The sequence below is a fragment of the Panicum virgatum genome, chromosome 5N (genome assembly GCF_016808335.1).
Source record: "Panicum virgatum strain AP13 chromosome 5N, P.virgatum_v5, whole genome shotgun sequence".
NCBI lineage: Eukaryota > Viridiplantae > Streptophyta > Magnoliopsida > Poales > Poaceae > Panicum > Panicum virgatum.
Window position 1 is genome coordinate 3162196 of NC_053149.1, and position 18118 is coordinate 3180313.

At 45.8% G+C, this 18118-nt stretch overlaps 1 protein-coding gene across 1 annotated transcript; it reads left to right on the forward strand.

Annotated features, from left to right (window-relative positions):
- The first annotated feature begins 9971 nt into the window (after positions 1–9971).
- LOC120672936 lies at positions 9972–11087 on the forward strand. Its single transcript, XM_039953566.1, has 4 exons — positions 9972–10152; positions 10228–10617; positions 10699–10920; positions 10998–11087. Exons 2-4 carry the CDS (start codon positions 10276–10278, stop codon positions 11085–11087), a joined length of 654 nt encoding a protein of 217 aa, XP_039809500.1. The 5' UTR covers positions 9972–10152; positions 10228–10275.
- Positions 11088–18118: the final 7031 nt, after the last annotated feature.

Genomic DNA, 18118 nt, shown 5'->3' on the forward strand with positions numbered 1-18118 from the left:
CTGGGTTGGAGATATTTTTCAATTCATCTATACTACTGAGATGACCCACGCATTTGCGGGCTAGTATTGATATTCTATATATATCTTGCATCTTTATCTATAATTATTATTCATAAACTTAAATCTTTCTCATCACATGCTACTTGCTTCAGCAATCAGGAGTGCTTCTCTGCTGCTAGTGCAGTGGTGCCTCCTTTTGCCTACATCTTTCCTTGTCAGTGATGTGGCCGCATGGCACGCGCACAACTCTAATCCTATCACGACTGCATATCTCCTTGATCTTAGCTACTACCATTCGCTAGTAGTAGTGGTAACATGTTTCTTATCTGTCAGCCCTTGCAGTAGTGCTGCCCACTGCTCAGTTCAACTGACTCAGTTGTTCTTTTGCTAGCTTCCCTACTTTATGATCCTCTTGGTCGTCTGTTGCTACTATGTTTAATTCTGTCGTCTGTTACATGGCGCAATGCCTCCATGACCTAGTTTCTGTTGCGGAACAATCGATCCAAGTTTCTTACTTTTTGGAAGCCAACAAATCTTCATAGTGCAGAACACAGGATTCCATTCAGAATTCCAGCAACCTATGTTCATATTCAAGCCTGATGAGCTTACTGTACCACATGATCGATGTTGTCCTAGTTTCTGATCTGCTTGTGGTGTTAATTTTATTTGAGCTTGTGATGTTAGTTGTGAGGTGTGGTAGTGTCTTATAGCAATGTCCGCAACAAACCTTTGGAGTAATGTCAAGGATCCTCCCTCGACAAGGACAGGAATGCAGGAGGATTGGGAAAAAGGGTTAGGTTGGAGGTGCAGTGGTTTTGTGCTTGCATTGTGCCTACGGACATGCACGTCCAGACATCAGCAGTATGCAGTAGGTGATGGACAGTCTCCAGACTCTACGGAGGATGAAGAAACTTGCGGCGCGGCGCTTACTCTTGCTCTTAGCCTCCAACTCTGTGATCCTCATCGTTGGCCCAACTTTGGCCATCCTCTCATCATAATCACTGCAGGCCAGGTGGTAGTCTAATATAGTGCAAATCCTAGAATTATTTTGTATATTTTGACTAATAATAATATAAACGTGAAGGTGCATTTGAGATTTTGGTAATATAATAAGATATACGTGTGGTGAAACATGTTAATTGTTTGTGTAGCTAGGATCCTATAGGTATGCACGATACATAGCTTGATATGCAAAATGATTGATAGGTTTATATTTATAAATAAAAATATATTTTAATGACACTGGTGAATAATTTATAAATATGTATATGGATATTTTAGGCTAATTTTTTCGTAATGGCAGTGATAGGTAATTTTAATTTTTCCTCTTTTTTTAATTAACGTGAGAATTTCTAGCTTTGAGAGCAAACGTAGAGGCTCCGTTTGTTAGCCAAATAATAAGATAATAGATCTCTGTTGACATTTCGTGATAGATATATGTGAATATAATTTTTTTTTGCTACTAGTGCCTGGACTTAGAATAAACCCAAATAAACTTATGCATGTGCTGGGATGGAGATATTTTCAATTCATCTATATCTCCATTGACATTTCGTGATAGACTACTGAGTCCAAAGTTGCTTCGATCATCACATACGCACACGCGTCTGGATACCGAGCAAGAAACAACGACACTTGTACGGGCGGTGTAGGGTTTAGGCACACATATGCTATACAGCGAACAATAGAAGGTGTCCGATCCGTCTGGCTTTCCGGCGTCGCGGCTACCTCCGAATCAAAAACTTTCTTTTTTGAAACTTTTCTCCGATCGAATCAATATATATGCGACCTTTTATGTTATGCTCTCTAGGTTCCAAAGGTGATAATAGCTAGTGCTGGCTTGCGGACACGATGCATCTGCCTGCCAATTGGCGCCGGCAGATAACAAAGCAATGGGCGTCGCCCTGCCCCGGAAAAGCATGACCCCGGCCGGCCAGGATTCTTGTGTATGCCAGGGCACCTATAGCATACCACGTAGCTCCGCCACTTTGTACGGGTCACTAAGCTGTCACTACCGGAAAACGCACAAATGCCGAGTGTCTCCGGTTTTGCCGAGTGTCAGACCATAGGCACTCGGCAAAGATTCACTTTGCCGAGTGCCAGACAAAGAGCACTCGGCAAAGATGTGGCACACGGCATGCCAAAATGTTACCGAGTGCCGGCCGTTGGCAAAGAAAGGCACTCGGCATAACTCGCCTTTGCCGAGTGCCAGCGGGCGAGCACTCGGCAAAGACGGCTCACGTGCCCAGCACGCGCGTCCGCCGTGCGACGGCCGTCAGGGTGGCTGACGACCGTTAGCTTTTGCCGAGTGCTGCAAGGCCGGCACTCGGCAAAGACTAAATTTCGCCGAGTGCCTGTAGGCGGCACTCGGCAAAGCCAGTTTCGCCGAGTGCCATCCACATGGCACTCGGCAAACAATTTCTATTTTTATTTTTTTTCATTCAAACTTTTTTATTATCAACTCAAATTTGAAAAGTTAATCCCTGGTAGCATATGATACTTTTATTAATTATTTTATTATATTCTGATATTTATTTCTGTTTGCGGTAATATTCTTTGAAATTATGTATAAATTATAAGTGGTTCAAAATTTCAAAATCTTTGAAAGGAAAAGTTATATTCATGTATCTGGATGAAAACTGATGACATATCAACGAAAGAAATAAATAGTTGAAGCATGTTTATCACGAAACTTGACCGCAATACTGCGCATGGACGTTTGGGAAAAAACTAAAAATAGCAAACAAAGTCTGAAAATCATGGGACTTGTTGAGATGTCATGGCTTCATGCAGGGATAGTGTGAAAAAAAAATTCAAAGCATTTCGGACAAGTGATAATGTACACTGCTTACAAACCAGAGGATCTCCGAAGAAGTTTCAGAGAGATGCAGAATAGTCGGATAGATTTATACTCAAAATAAAAGTCGCATATGAATTTAAATTTGAAAATTTTTGTTTAGACAAATAATAAAAAAGTATGTATCCTATGAAATTTGGGTTATTTTTTTTGAATTTGTTATATTTTTTTGCCACTCATTGGAATAATTGTATTTAGTTTGAATTTTAACTTTAGACGCATGAAATAATAGATTTTTCTTCATGAAATTATGATCCATAAATTATTGACTTATGTTGGCAAGTTTTTTAATTGATATTCATTAAAATTTGGGTATATTATATTCATACCCCTAGTTTGATCCCCCACCTCAGTTTTACCCCTAATTTCATTCCTACCTCAGTTTTACCCTCCCACGCGACACAGATGCCTCAGCTCTACCCGCACAGACGGCTTCCGTCCATCATTGACAAGTGGGGCCCACAGTTGCACCCAATATATTCATCTCTTTGCTCACTGACCAGCGGGACCCACGACGACCTCCCATTCTTTCTTTCTCCACGGGTGAGACCGATCCCGATCCCGATCTCCCAGCGGCGGCGGCTAGGGTTCTGGTCGGTCACGGCCGCCTGAGCCTCCTTGCCGGTCGCCCGAGCCTCCTCGCCGGTCGCCCGAGGCTCTCCGCCGTCCGCCGTCCGCCGTCCGCCGTCCGCCTCCCGTACTCGGCTACCTGCGGTTGAGGCTCCCCTGCCGGCCGTGTGCCCACCTCCCCGCCTCCTACCCGCCAGCCGCCACTAGGCTCGCGCGGCGCCGCTGATTCTCTTGCTTGGGTGCGCGCGGCGGAACCCTAGCCGCCGCCGACCGCCCGGTCGCTTCCCGGACACGCGCGGCATCGCGCCGGGCGCCTCCCCGGCGGATCTGGGCTTGCCCGCTTGCTTCTCGCCGGCCGCGTGCCCACCTCCCTGGCGGCTGCCTTCTCCCCGCCTCCTCCATGCCGGTCGCCACTAGGCTCGCGCCGTGCGCCGATTCTCCTGCTCTGCTGCGCGCGCGGCGGAATCCTAACCGTCGCCGACCGCCCGGCCACTTCCCGGCGCGTGGGTCCCCACATCGACGGCCTCCCTCGCGCGTTTCCCGGCCGGCGCCCTTCCTGTGTGCGGGTCCCCATCGACCGCCTCCCTGCGGCATCATCCTTCCTCGCGCGGCTCTGGTCCTGGCTCCGACGTCTTCATCATTGTTCCCGTCCTAGACGAGCACGGTATGTACACTTAGTTTCTTGATTTTTACTTACAACAGATGGATTGCTTGATGAAATTTGTTGGCGGAATAGCCAAACTCGTCCTCGAACTATCCTCTAGCGCTCCCACCCAGCTCGCCGCCCCCAACAATGCCGCTCGGATCTGCCGGTGGCCGACCGAGAGGTGCAACACAGGCAAGGAGAAGAGCGGCGCGTGGTGTGGTTGAGGAAGAAAGAGCTCCCGGCGCTCAAGCTTCGGATTCGACTGGCATGGACTTGGAGGTAACGTATTTGTGACTCATGGTCAGGTCATGTGCTTCAATTGAAATTGAGGATGTAAGGGTCAATTTGTGATGAGAATAATCTGTTATTCTAATTTGCAGCTTGGACGGCTACTTGGGGAGCATAGAGAAGGGATGGTGGTCAGAACTGGATTGAGATGCCACCACGGGCTGTACCCAATCTTGTGTTGTAACTGGTCAGGTTCAACTGTAGGTCGGAGGTTCTTGTCTTGCTCCCAAGTTGAGCAGCCATGCGAGTTCAAGTACTGGATCGACCAAGAGTTTTCTGGCAGAGCAAGAAGGGTGATCGAAGACTTGGTGTCTATGAGACAGACCCTCATGTAAGGCACCTCAACACCATACTTCTCTTTGATTTTCTTCACCAATTCAGCAGGACCAATAGATGGATTCTCTGTCAACCATGGCAACACTACATCAGCACACCACCTACTCTTACACAACTTCATTGAGGCTTTCCTTTCAGCACTTGGACAAGAGTGACGATGCGGGTTCACTTTCACTTGAATAATTCTACTATTCCTCATTGGCGAGGCATGCAACCTCCACTGACACCTCTGGAATACACAATGCACAATCAACCTTTTTGGCTCACTCTTATCAATTTTATAATCATATTCATTCTTAAGACAGTAGGTAGCAAGTGCATTCCGTAAAGCGACCATTGATGGAAATACACTGCCTTCATCAAGGGAAGGATTCTCTTTGTCATATTCAATGATTGGCATGTCATCGTCATCATCCCCATTCACAGCCATGTTAATATTCTCCTCCTCCTCCTCCTCTTCATCTGTTTTTTCGAATTGTGCAACACTGTTAACAAGCTCAGGATAAAGTCTCTCATCATCATTAGGCAACACATCTAATGGAGCCGGTGGATTTGCTGTCTCACTTGGATTCTGTGGCTGCTGCTCAGAAGTATTTGCTTCCATCCTATTTGATGAGAAAAAAAGAGGAATATTTGAGTGCACCAACTAATAGAAGCAATCAGTTCATAACCATTATTTGAGTGCAGCAACTAATAAGAGCAATCAATTCCTAATGAACTACTATGAGTACAACAAAGCAAGCCGATAAACTACTATCATATTCAGTACAACAAGGCAAGCAATTACAAGCTATCAGTTAGCTTATCCGCATCAAGATAGAGCAAAGAACTAAGAACTACCTTCAAGTTCAACACCGGCAGAGAGGAGCGCGCAGCAGCAGAGAGCTGGAGGGAGGAGCCTAACCGAGAAGGGCGGCTAGGGGAGGTTCCACCCTGTGCAAGCGAGAAGGCCAGCCAGGGGAGCTGCCTGGACCCGCGGAGCAGAGGCTACCGGCGGGGCGCGGAAGCCGCGTGCGCCAGGAAAGGGGCCGATGTCGGGGAGCCGCCTGGACTCGGTGTCGGGGAGCGGAGGACGGCCGGGCAAAGCAAGGAGGCCGGGGGAGCCACGTAGCCGAGGCCGGCGGTGCTGCAGGGACGTGCGCGGCGACATCGACGGCGGGGCGCGCGACGCCCGCGCGCTACAGCGCAGGCGGCGGGGGCGCTCGGGGCGGAGCGGCGACGCAGGCGGCGGGGCGGCGGCCGGTGGGGAGTCTCGGCTGAGCGGCGTCCGGTGGGGAGGCTCGGCAAGGCGGCCGCCGGCGGGGATGCGGCGGCGGCGGCCCGCCTGGAAACCTAGCTGCCGGCCTCGCTCGATCCAATCCGATCGGGAATGACCGCTGTGAAAGTGAATCGGGGGTAAGTTTTCGTGGGTCCCGCTGGTCAGTGAGACAACGCAGTAAATATATTGGGTGAAAATGTGGGGCCCACTTGTCAATGAAGGACGGAATCCGTCTGTGCGGGTAGAGCTGAGGCATCTGTGTCGCGTGGGAGGGTAAAACTGAGGTAGGAATGAAATTAGGGGTAGAACTGAGGTGGGGAACCAAACTAGGGGCACGAATATTGTTGATATAAATTAAATTTAACTATGAAATACATGGAATAATAGTTTTTTTGCATGAAATAATGAAAAATGAAAAGTCAACTGTTCTAATCTGAAAAACAAATAATAATGCATGAAATAGTAGATTTTTTGTTGAAGGTGTACATTAATATCATTTTTTGAAGCGAGTTCTTTGATTTTGCAGGAAAATTTCTTTGCCAAAAGCACTCGGCAAACTTTTTTTTTTGGTTTTTTATATACTTTGCCGAGTGCCGGGTCGCGGGCACTCAGCAAAGGTTTTTTTTTCTTTTTTTAATAGCTTTGCCGAGTGCTGGATCTTAAGCACTTGGCAAATATTGTATTCGTATTTTTTTAAATTTCTTTGCCGAGTGCCGGATTGGGGCACTCGGCAAAGAGGGATGTCCAGGCACTTAAGCGCCCGTGCCCATCACGAAATTCTCTCACTTCTCACACTCCTCCACACCCACCCGTGCCGCCGCCTCCACAGCGCCCGCCGTCGCCCATGACCGCCGCCAGCGCCCGCCGCCTCCCGCCGCCGCCGCCCCACGCGCCCGGGCCGCCGCCACCCCGCTCGCCGCCCCGGTCCGCGCCTTCCCCCATCGCCGTTCCGCTCGCCGCCCCGGGCCCCTCGCCGCCCGCGACCTGGCCTCCCCCCGCCGCCGTCCCACGCGCCGGGGCCGCCGCGGTCGCGCTCGCCGCCTCGTGCCCCACGCCGCCGCCGTCTGAGGCCCCGCGTGCCGCCCGTGGTCGCGCTGCCCGCGGCCAGCGCCGCCGCCGCCCGGGCCCCGCGGCGCCCCGCCGACACCTCGACTCCGCCCCGCCACCCTCGACCCCCACGGCAAGGTAATTAATTAGTGTATTTTGTTCATTTATTTAGTTTAATTAGTGTATTTGTGTATTTAGTTTAATTAGTTTAATTAGTTTATTTAGAATATTATTTATATGTTTAGTTAGTTTTTAAATATTTAGTTAGTTTTTAATTCTGATTGAATTTAGTTAAATTATTATTTATATTATTAGTTAGATGTTATCTACAATTCAATTAAAAATTAGATAGTTTATTTAGAGTCTGATTTAAATATTTATTTAGTTTTAAAGTATGATTTAGTATATTTTCGCTATTTTTTTAGTTTATTTAGTAAATCATGTTCGTAGATCCCGTAAACCAGTTAGGCATCTCCCGTTCGGAAGAGATACGACTGGAGATATGCAGATGTTTGCATATCTTTAATCGTATCTGTTTCGAATTGTCCACGCTTCTTTGGACAGCCCGAGGATGCGCAGATGAGGTCAGTTTCTTTGGTCCGCTCCGATCCGAGTCAGAGTTTCGGCATCACCTCCCTGTTGTTCTCGGGATACACAATCTCCCTTTCGGGATGTGCATCTTTAGAACAGCGGGGAGGTGCTGCCGAAATTCTGTCTCGCATAGGAGTGGATCATGGAAGCTGATCTTATTTACGCATGGTCGGGTGGGATTAGAACCTATCTTTACCTACTAGAGTCTAAGCCGAATTTTGATAGTAGTCGCTGATATCTTGGAAGATGGATGACCGTGAGTGGATGTACACCGGCCGGGTAACTCGAGCTAGCATGACCAATGAATGGATTGAGAAGACTAACGAGTTCTTGGAAGGGCATGGGCACAAGCTGAAGGGTCGAGATTCATGTGGTGTCCCTGCAATAGTTGTGGAAACCAGAAACGAAAGACAAAGAAGGTCATGGACGAACATTTTGTCAATTATGGATTTACGCCAGACTATACCCGGTGGATCCAATCGAAGAACCACTAATACCGGCGTTTTTACGCCAGGTCAAGACGGAGTCGAGTATTACGGAAGAGTTGAGAAAATATACGAACTCAAGTTTCATGGTTATGTACCGCTCACTCCAGTCATTTACAAATGCCATTGGTTTGATCCAACATTAACAATACATACCCCTAGTGTTGGCCTAGTCGAAATTCGACAGGATTCAACGTTACAAGGCGAAGATGTGTACATTGTGGCTCAACAAGCCATACAAGTTTATTATCTCTCATACCCGTGCCAAACCGACCACCGTCTTCGGGGTTGGGATGCTGTGTATAAAGTATCGCCACACGGCAAACTACCTCTCCCAAACAACGAAGATTACAACAATGATAGAGAGTTTTTTCAAGAAGAGGGGCTACAAGGGAGTTTTGAGATAGACTTATCCGATGACATTGGAATGGAAGTCGACAATGAAAGGGAAGTTGACGAGGAAGGTGGAGATGAGGTTCAAAATATTTAGGACTTACAATTACTAGAGCGGCTACGTTTAGGCAGAGACAGTGAAGACGACATCCCTCCTTCGAATTCTGCTGGTTATGTTGACATAGCTGATAGTGATGATGAGGATTATGATCCAGCTAATCCCGATTATGATGACTACTTCTAAAACATGTAGGATTCGCAATATTTAATATATATTATATTAATTTATAGTTATATTTTCTTTATTTTCATTTATTTGCAAGTATTGTTTATCTTGACTAATTCGTTCACTCCTTTTGATTTCAGGTAACTAAACAAAGATGCCAGGTGGTCACAAGATGACTTGGCTGAGCTCATTGTACGGAGGCAGTGGTGGAGGAGGCGGTAGTGGGTCCGGGAGCCGTAGTGTTCGCAAAGGCGGTGGAGGAGGGGGAGGGGAAGGGAGACGGAGAGGGAGGGGTGGAGGAGGAGGTAGTGGAAGTGGTGGAGGAGGTAAGGTGAGGAGGGGGAGGAGGGTGAGGACCCCTTCTTCTGTAGAGGACGAGGAGGAGGAGGAGGAGGAGGAGGAGGAGGAGGAGGAGGAGGAGAGGGTGGAGGACCAGGGGAGCGAGGAGGAGGAGGAGGAGGAGCACGTGGAGGGGGACGAGGAAGAGGACGAGGAGAAGGCTGAGGAGGGGGCGGCAGGAGATGAGCGGGTGGTGTGGTTGCGTGGACCGTCGCAACTCCCGCGACGTCCGATACCTCTAGCGAGACGCCCGATGATTCGGCCACTAGAGCCTAAGTAAGTATGTTAGTACTTATTTATTATGTTTTACATATATTTAAAATTGCAATACTAACTAAAATTTTACCTTAAACACTCTTGCATGGGGTGGTTTTTTGTGCAGCCTGGTGAGCACAAACGGAAGCCCAATGGTATCTTGGGTCTTTTGTGCCGGCTGCACTTCCCCGGGCTTGTGATGCATGCCGGGGTGCTAGAGCCGGCATACACGTGGGACCACTACATGGACAGCCCGGACGCTACTGATCACGAAGGAAGGAACTTCACCACCAAAGCGAGGCGGGTGGTCGGGGAGTTGTGGGTAAGTCATCCTCGCACTAAAATGGTTGAAATATCATATTCTGTTTCAATTTTTGGAATAATGATTGCAATTATCTTGTGGGTATATATGCAAGATTTCTACAGGTGCGAGGAAGGCTATGAGGCCCAGGCGAACGAGCTGGCTCACCAGGCTTGCTACAAGCTGGTGAAGGACATGCACTACGAGGCGCGTGTCCAGTCCGTCGTTGTGTACTGCGCCGAGTTCGAGAAGAGGAGTGTCAAGAAACCAGCCGCAAGGGACATCTTCCTCACGCGAGACCAGTACTTAAGGGTAAATAAATGCCATCTCTACTCATTTATCTTGTATTTGATATTACAATATGTCATGCACTTCATTACGTTTAGGTGCCTCCGAATTGGTGCGCAAACAAGGCCGAGTGCTGGTCTATGATGGTGGACAAGTGGATCAGCGAGGATTGGGCCCGCCAGCACGCCTTATGCCGGGAGCGCCGCTTGATGATGCCGGGTCCGGCACATCATCAAGGGAGCCTTAGCCTCGGCGAGTACAAGAATACTTGGGTAAGTTCACTAATTTCTTCATTCTTTCTAAAGCTATATTTTTAATTCTTACTAATCTTGTTGACTTCTTGGCAGTCGGAGTCTCATCCAGGCTAGTCTTGCAACGACTTCACGACATACGCCATGTCTCACATGGGCAGGGCGACGTCGGACGTGGCCTACAACCCGGCGGCTCCACCAGAGGCCTACACAAACCCAAGCATCCACGTGCGCATCAATGTGTACACGGAGGTGGGAAGGGCGCTCCACATGGAGACTTGGGATCCGACCACCGCGCCACTCTCCGGAGAAGCCATCATGAGGGCGGGACAAGGGAAGAAGCACGGGCAGTACTTGATCGCCAACAGCTTGGTCGACACGGTGAGTACGCCCAGTCTCTCGCAGCTTAGGGCAAGTACCACCGACTCGACCCCGCCCATACGCCCACGGCCTGAGACTTCAGTGGCCAGCGTGCACCAGAGACATGTTAGTTTAGATTTAGTTGCCGTTCTATGATTAAAATGAAACTTTGCTTCGTATTGTAACATGGAGGTTTAAATCTTGTAGGCCGAGATGGAGGCAAAGTTTGAGGAGGAGAGGAGGTGCCGATTGGAGATCGAGGCCAAGCTGGAGCAGGAGCGGAAGCTGAGGGAGGAGCAGTCGGTTATGTTGCACAGCATGGTCACCTGGATGCAAGGACTTGGCGCGTCGATGAACTATGCGACGCCGCCTCCTCTCTTCGCCTTACCAGCTCAGCATTACTTTCCTACAGGACCTTCTGATACTCCCGTGAGTATGCTTTGTTTGTAGATATTAATTATTATATCTTTGTTATTCTTACTCAATTTATATGTTTCTATTTGCAGAATCAGTCGTGGAACGCATCGAACGACCCTCCTCCGGACCAGAACTCGTCGGCGGCCCCGTGGCAATCTTGGCCACCCCCCTCCACCTAACCGTGAGTGATTTGTAGTACACTACTGGACTTGTGATGTGATGGACTTGTAGTACCCTTGTGGACTTGTGATGTGATGTGACGGACTTGTATTCGGACTCTATCTATGTGATGGACTTTCAGACTCGTTTTATGTGATGTGATGGACATTATCTTGTGTTATTTGTATCGATGCTATTGTCGCAATTGACCCTTATATATTTGTCGTTATAACTGCCTGTAATGACCCCTGCATTTATATATATATTTGTTGTATTTGTATCAAAAAAAAGAGAAAAAAGAAGCAAAAAAAGAAAAATAGGCCACTTTGCCGAGTGCTTAAGCCAATACACTCGGCAAAGTGGCCTTCCACAGGACAGCACGACAGTACTTTGCCGAGTGCTAAAACCCTGGCACTCGGCAAAGTTTCAAACGTTTGCCGAGTGCCAGGATCCAGCACTCGGCAAAGCGGCCACGTGGCGCCACCCTGGGCTGGCACTTTGTCGAGTGCCAGACGCCGACACTTGGCAAAGTTTGAAACTTTGCCGAGTGTTCGCCGTGAGGCACTCGGCAAAGTGCCGGCCCAGAGTGGCGCCATGTGGCTGCTTTGCCGAGTGCCAAGGCTCTCGGCAAAGTTTTTGCCGAGTGCCCGAAATCCGACACTCGGCAAAGATGCCTTTGCCGTGAGAGGCTTTGCCGAGTGGCGTTTGCCGAGTGGCGTTTGCCGAGTGTAACACTCGGCAAAGAGTTTGCCGAGTGCAAACTGGCCTTTGCCGAGTGTAACCGGCACTCGGCAAAGCCAGTGAATCCGGTAGTGTGTGTTTAGATCCCAAAATTTTACGTCAAAAACGTCACATCGAATATTTGGACACATGTATGGAGTATTAAATAAAATTTATTTACAAAACCTTTTGCACGGATGAGTTGTAAATCACGAGATAAATCTAATGAGCCTACATAATGCATGATTTGCAACAGTGATGCTACAGTAAACCATCCGTTAATTATAGATTAATCATGAATTAGTTAGGCTCATTAGATTCGTCTCGCGATTTACAACCCATCCATGCAAAAAAATTGTAAATAGATTTTATTTAATACTTCAAATTAGCAAGATTCTTTATCAAAATTTTTTGGCAAAATGATCTAAACACACCCATATGTTTTTTTGACGAGTGGAATATTCTGCATGCGAAAACCACTCTTTTCGTCCACAAATATAAGGACTTTTAGTATTAATTTTTAGGACAAATTAATAAGCTTCTGTATTGCCCAATGAATGGGCAAGCCAGCTCTTGATTGGACACTCAAAAAACCCTTAGGTATATTCATGGACATATATATGCTGAAAAGCCAGCAGGCTGATATATCTGAAACTATCCGAGGCATTATTATTGGACAGACATTCAATCATTCACGTGGGTAGGAAAATAGGTATATATACGCTGGTCAAGTAGTGACACGGACTGAAAAAGGCAAACAATGGTCTCATTGCCAAAAAAAATTTAAACTAGTTAAAACTGTGCGGCATTATTGCACATTTGCACTCCACCGCATGCCACGAGAGAGAGAGAGAGAGAGAGAGAGAGAGAGAGAGAGAGAGAGAGTAATATAGTTGTTGGGTACTCCTAAGGAAGAACTTGCTTCACAACTCTGTAATCTGTATGAGATGACAGTGAGAATAAGATGAAATTCAGTATAACAAAATTATCAGCAGATCTGTTGTGCTATCTGCTGCTAGAAAAACCCAAAGAAATTGTTGGCTTCACATTAATTAGGATGCGGCTGCCATTATCAACACGAGAAGGTTTATCATGTTCTTGCTTTGAAAAATAATCTGTTGTCTATCCCTGAATTAGCGATAGAAGGAAACTATATATGTGCTCTTCAGGCTAGAATTAAGGTTTGGTGATCTTTTTAGAAGATTCAGCGTGATTAGCACACCTATCATAGAAGGAAGGAGGAGACATTGGTTTTATGCCCCACTCCTGCTGTCAAGTCTGCCTGTGGACAAAAATCGGAGGAATAATGAGACCCACAATCTCTATCACGTGCACCTTGTATATGTAGCAAAACTAAAAGGAGCTGATGCAGAAGCAACTGTTGAAGGGGCTTCCTCATCCGAACTGCAGGCATAACCCATGATGTTGTCAATATAAAAAGGCTCATCAACTAGGAGTCGTACCACACAAGGAGTCAAAAGAATCAGTGGAGATTCGACACACGTATCCTCTCACATATTTTTGGTCCAGTCAAGAAAATATCTCTAGAAGGGATATATAAGGCACATGGTGATTTTGACTACTCCCTCCGTTCCAAATTAGGTCGTTTGACTTTTTTATACCAAATTTGACCACTCGTCTTATTCAAAAAATTTATACAAATATAGTCAAATTTAAACCATTCTTCAAGAACTTGTATTAATAAAGCAAGCCACAACAAGAGAAGTGATGCTTTGCACAAATTTTTGAATAAGACAAGTGGTCAAACTTGGGGTTGAAAAAGTCAAACGACCTATAATTTGGAACGGTGGGAGTACTTCTCAAAGCACATTTGGGTTTACATTATAAAGAAAAAAGAGAATATTGAGTCTTTCACAAAGTTGAAAGATAGTTCAAGGCGAAGATAGAGTGAGCTCAACATAAAAAGTTCAATGCCTCTGATAATGGCAGAGGTTATTGATCAAAAGAGTTTACTATTTATTATCTTAAGGAGCACAAAATGACAAGGACATCGACTTGTCTCAACATTCCACAATAAAATGGAGTGAAGGAGCGGCAGAATATGTTGTCATCTTGTTGAAAGTTGTTAAAGTGTTTTCGACGCCAATAATATACCTAAAAAGTTGTGGGCCTAGTGTATAACGACAACAATGACATATGTCTCACCTGGGCAGCCTCAACCCACCAAGATATATAGGATTCATGTCACCTCATGAGCTGCTGTGGAAGGTGATGAGGTCAATGATCAACCATCTCAAAGTAATTTAGCTATGTTTGCTATGCATTTTGCATGATCGTCTAAGGAGTAAATTTGAGAAGCAGGTAATTCATATATATTGCCACAGAAAAGCAATAGATGCTATATATGGTCCAACTTTTTTTAAGAAACACAGTACAGACGCAGACGCTCACAAACACGCACGCATACTCATCTCTATGAATACACGCACGCAACCCTACCCCTATGAGCACCTCCGAGAGACTGAGTCGGCAAATCCTCGAGATTGACGATGTCACCACAGACGCTCCGCTGTCGACAGGAACGTCACCTAACACTGAAAGCACAAATGCCGTTAAATCCTAGAAAATTCGCTCCCACGGGGAGTCGAACCCAGGACCTCAGGTGCTACTGAGCCTCTTGTAACCACTAGGCTACAGGCCCTTTCACATATATGATCCAACCTTGGGCCGAAAGTTTTGCACCTCAATAAATAATTATGGTTATTCGATGAAGATTTAATTCACTTTGTGGTCACATCAAAAGGTCAAGCTACGAGAATCTCATAATTCGAAAGTGGTCCTAGAAGAAATCCAAGAAGACAAAGAAGTTCACAAAGCAAAGGCAAGAGCCCTTGGAAGCGTGAGTTATGAAAGTGAAGAGTTGAATTCAGAACTCGTAGCGCCACCCCTCTAGGTGCCAACATTAGCAATTTCTCACCTCATAGCCGCTGTACACACATTTTTCTCAAAGTTTTCTGGCCAATTGTCTTTAAATTGAAGTGCCCATTTGAGCATTTCTCTCCACAGATTTCCCGGGGCCGATCTAAGTATATATATATTATATAGACAGAACCCACTATGGGTCATTTACTCCTATTTCTCTACGACCACATTAAAACACGTCACTTCTATTTTCATTACTATCAGGGTGTACTCTAAAATCCATCCGTCCATGTATCATCCCCCTCATCCACCACTAGCATCAACCATAATAATCATAATCCTCCACGACCCATAATGATCATAGCGCGAGTGTGTTGACGCCTTTCAGGATCAACACACGAACGCACTCGAACGTGCGGCGCGAAGAGGCAGCTCGCTGTAGCGCCTCCTGCGTAGACCGGTCAGACCGGTCCCTTGGAGCGGTCAGACCGGTCGCCGCCGGCAGATCGGTGACGAAGCCTACGAACGTTAGCCCGGGAAGACCCATCAGGGCAGGCGCACGTAGGGTTGTTCTAGGGTCGGCAGGCCACCTAGAACGCCCTCAATCGACGTAGAGATGACGGAGGAACAGCAAATTGTAGATTGGAAAAGGTAGGGCAAGATAAAGGTAAAAAGATAAAAGTTGTATTGATTTGATCGATTGGATACCCTAATCGGCCGTGACCCTTTATATTTATAGGGTGGGGTGAACTTATCCCACAAGAAATCCTATTACAGATCTAAATCTACAAAGAGTTCTAGTTGTACTCGAATTCCAGGTAGACCGGTCTGACCGGTCGGTGTTGCCAGACCGGCTACATGGTCCAGACCGGTCAGACCGCTCTCAAGCATTGGTCAGACCGGTCTGTTCGACCAGTGCCAATTTTGTTCGTCAACATATGCCCCCCTGTTTTTTGGTGATGCTAGCATGCCAAAAAACAAGCCTCTGGATCAAAATTGTCTAAGGATGATGATAAATATGCATCGGCCATATTTTGTTCTAAGGGCGATAAATTCTATCGGCCATATCTTGCTTATTTTTCATGCTGATGACAAAACAACTTGCTTAGGCCTCCATACCTGCTTCATGGTCGCCGACCTTGCTGGTACAACCTCCGCTTGCTGTTCTATAGACTCCTTCTTGCGCATCCGTTGCAGCCTTCTCTTTTGGGTGTGAGACAAGCCTGAAGGGCACCACCTCGGCTGTAAATACTTGTTGTCTTGCTTTATGTCTTTCTCACCCTCCTTGCTGCAATCAAGTTTGCTTTTGACTAGATTATTGCTAGCAACAATCAGTCTTTGAGAGGCACCATAACTTAGATATATAGAAGAATATTGAATAAAATATGGATGCATATACATTCTACTATAATCCATAGGTGTGTAATAATAAGGATACGACTAGAACCATGGAGCAATCGGCCCACCAAATGAATATGGCGCAAAAGCATTATTACCTTGTTGAACATGAGAAGCCGATTGCTCACGATGCTCCGATGATGGATTTGTATCTTTAGCTTGATCTGGTCGCTTCTTCTATTTCTGAGTAGCTCCTATCTCCTCATACTTGGCCAAGAGTTGCTTGAAACTCGCCTCTCCTTTTTGTTGTTTCTGGAATTTTTTTAGAAATCCCAGATGGACCGGTCGGACCGGTCTGAGCAGATCTGGCATCCTTCTTCTGTTCATGCCCCCCGAGCGCTGAATTCTTCAATGAATCTTTAGAGACCTTCTTTGCTGGAGCTTCCTGATGAGATTTCGAAGGCTCAGACCTTTCTTCACCAATAATTATATTTTTTCCTTTTGTTGATTCGGTTTGATTTGGCCGAATTAACACTTTAGGATTACTCAATTCAAGCACATGTGTATGTGCAGGGAAAGGATTCTGATCCACCTTCATTTGTGGAACAATTATTCGGCCTTCGTTAACAGCCGATTGAATTTGCCTTCGAAGCACATTGCAATCATTAGTCGCATGAGAGAAAGTATTATGAAATTTGTAATAAGCTCGCTGCTTTAATTCTTCAAGCGGTGGTATGACATGCGACATCTTGATGTACTCATTCTTATATAATTCATCAAATATCCTCTCACATTTGGATACATCAAAAGTAAATCTTTCTTGCCGATCTTTATGAATTGGCTTAAGAGAACCGCAAACGCAAGGTTTATCATTAGAGGACCAAACAAATTCAGCGGTATAAACATCTTTACATTCATCGTCCGAACAATTGGAATCACACCTGAGCACGTAAACAAGACGATTAGGTTTTTCATTGGACTTTTGAGAATCTCTAGCTTCTTTAGCTCGGCTTTCATTAGCCAGAGCCTTTTGTAAGACTTGACTAACATCTAGAAATTCTTGTCCCTCTAGCTTTACTTTATGAAATCAAGTAAATCAGCAAAAACTAGATCAGCTAAATCTCTATCAGAAATTGTCAAACTATAACATCGGTTTCTAGTATCTCTAAATCTTCTAATATACTCAGAAACACCTTCATGTATCTTTTGCTTAACCGATGTGAGATATGACAATTTAAATTCAGTTTCACCACTAAAGAAATAATCATGAAATTTTTGCTCTAAATCAGTAAAAGTGAAAACTGAATTGGGTGGCAATGAAATAAACCATGTAAATGCAGCACCCGATAGAGACAAAGGAAATAACCTCAATTTGTAAATATCATTAGTGCTAGCTTCACCACATTATATTATAAATTGACCTATATGCTCCAATGTAGTTCTACTATCATCACCAGTGAATTTAACAAATTCAGGAATTTTAAACCCTTGAGGATATGCAACATAATCGTAATTCTCAGTGTATGGCCTTTGATAAGATCGGCATTTGGCTTTAGGCTCTATACTACCTGATCCAACATCATCGGCGTTAAGCCAATTTGTGATCGGTGTACTACTAGGTTGAGCAAAGTTCGGCGGTGTGGAATGTCGCAACGAACTTGCTGCTCCATATGGCACATTGGCATGAGGTGATGCATTATAATTAATTCGGCTTTGCTGATTAGCCGAATTAGTCACAATAGCATTTTTAGTTGGAATTGCCGAACCACGAATTGTTTTATTGGTATTAGATGTAGACGCATTATTACCGACAGACTTCATACCAAGATGTATTTCAATTCGGCTAAAACGGTCATCAAACATATCAAGCATATTTTTGACCAATAAATTCCAACTTATTATTCACATGAGAAGAAACAACATCATCTATAGCATTAGCTATTTCAGAATTAAGGACAGGCTATTTGTTCTCATCGAAGTTTACCTCAAATTGTGAAGCATCGAAGGCGGCATCCGTAGTGACCTTCCCTTGTCGATCGATGGAGAAGTGCGAGATGTACTGGTTCATGGCTTCTTCTTCCAGCTTCTGGATCTCCTTCTCCTTCTCTTC

Bases quoted from the DNA above. Each gene is read 5' to 3' on its own strand.
- LOC120672936 (XM_039953566.1), top strand. From the start codon at position 10,276: ATGTCTCACATGGGCAGGGCGACGTCGGACGTGGCCTACAACCCGGCG. The intron at 10,618-10,698 runs GTTAGTTTAGAT...TAAATCTTGTAG, and splicing joins CCAGCGTGCACCAGAGACAT to GCCGAGATGGAGGCAAAGTT. The intron at 10,921-10,997 runs GTGAGTATGCTT...TTCTATTTGCAG, and splicing joins CAGGACCTTCTGATACTCCC to AATCAGTCGTGGAACGCATC.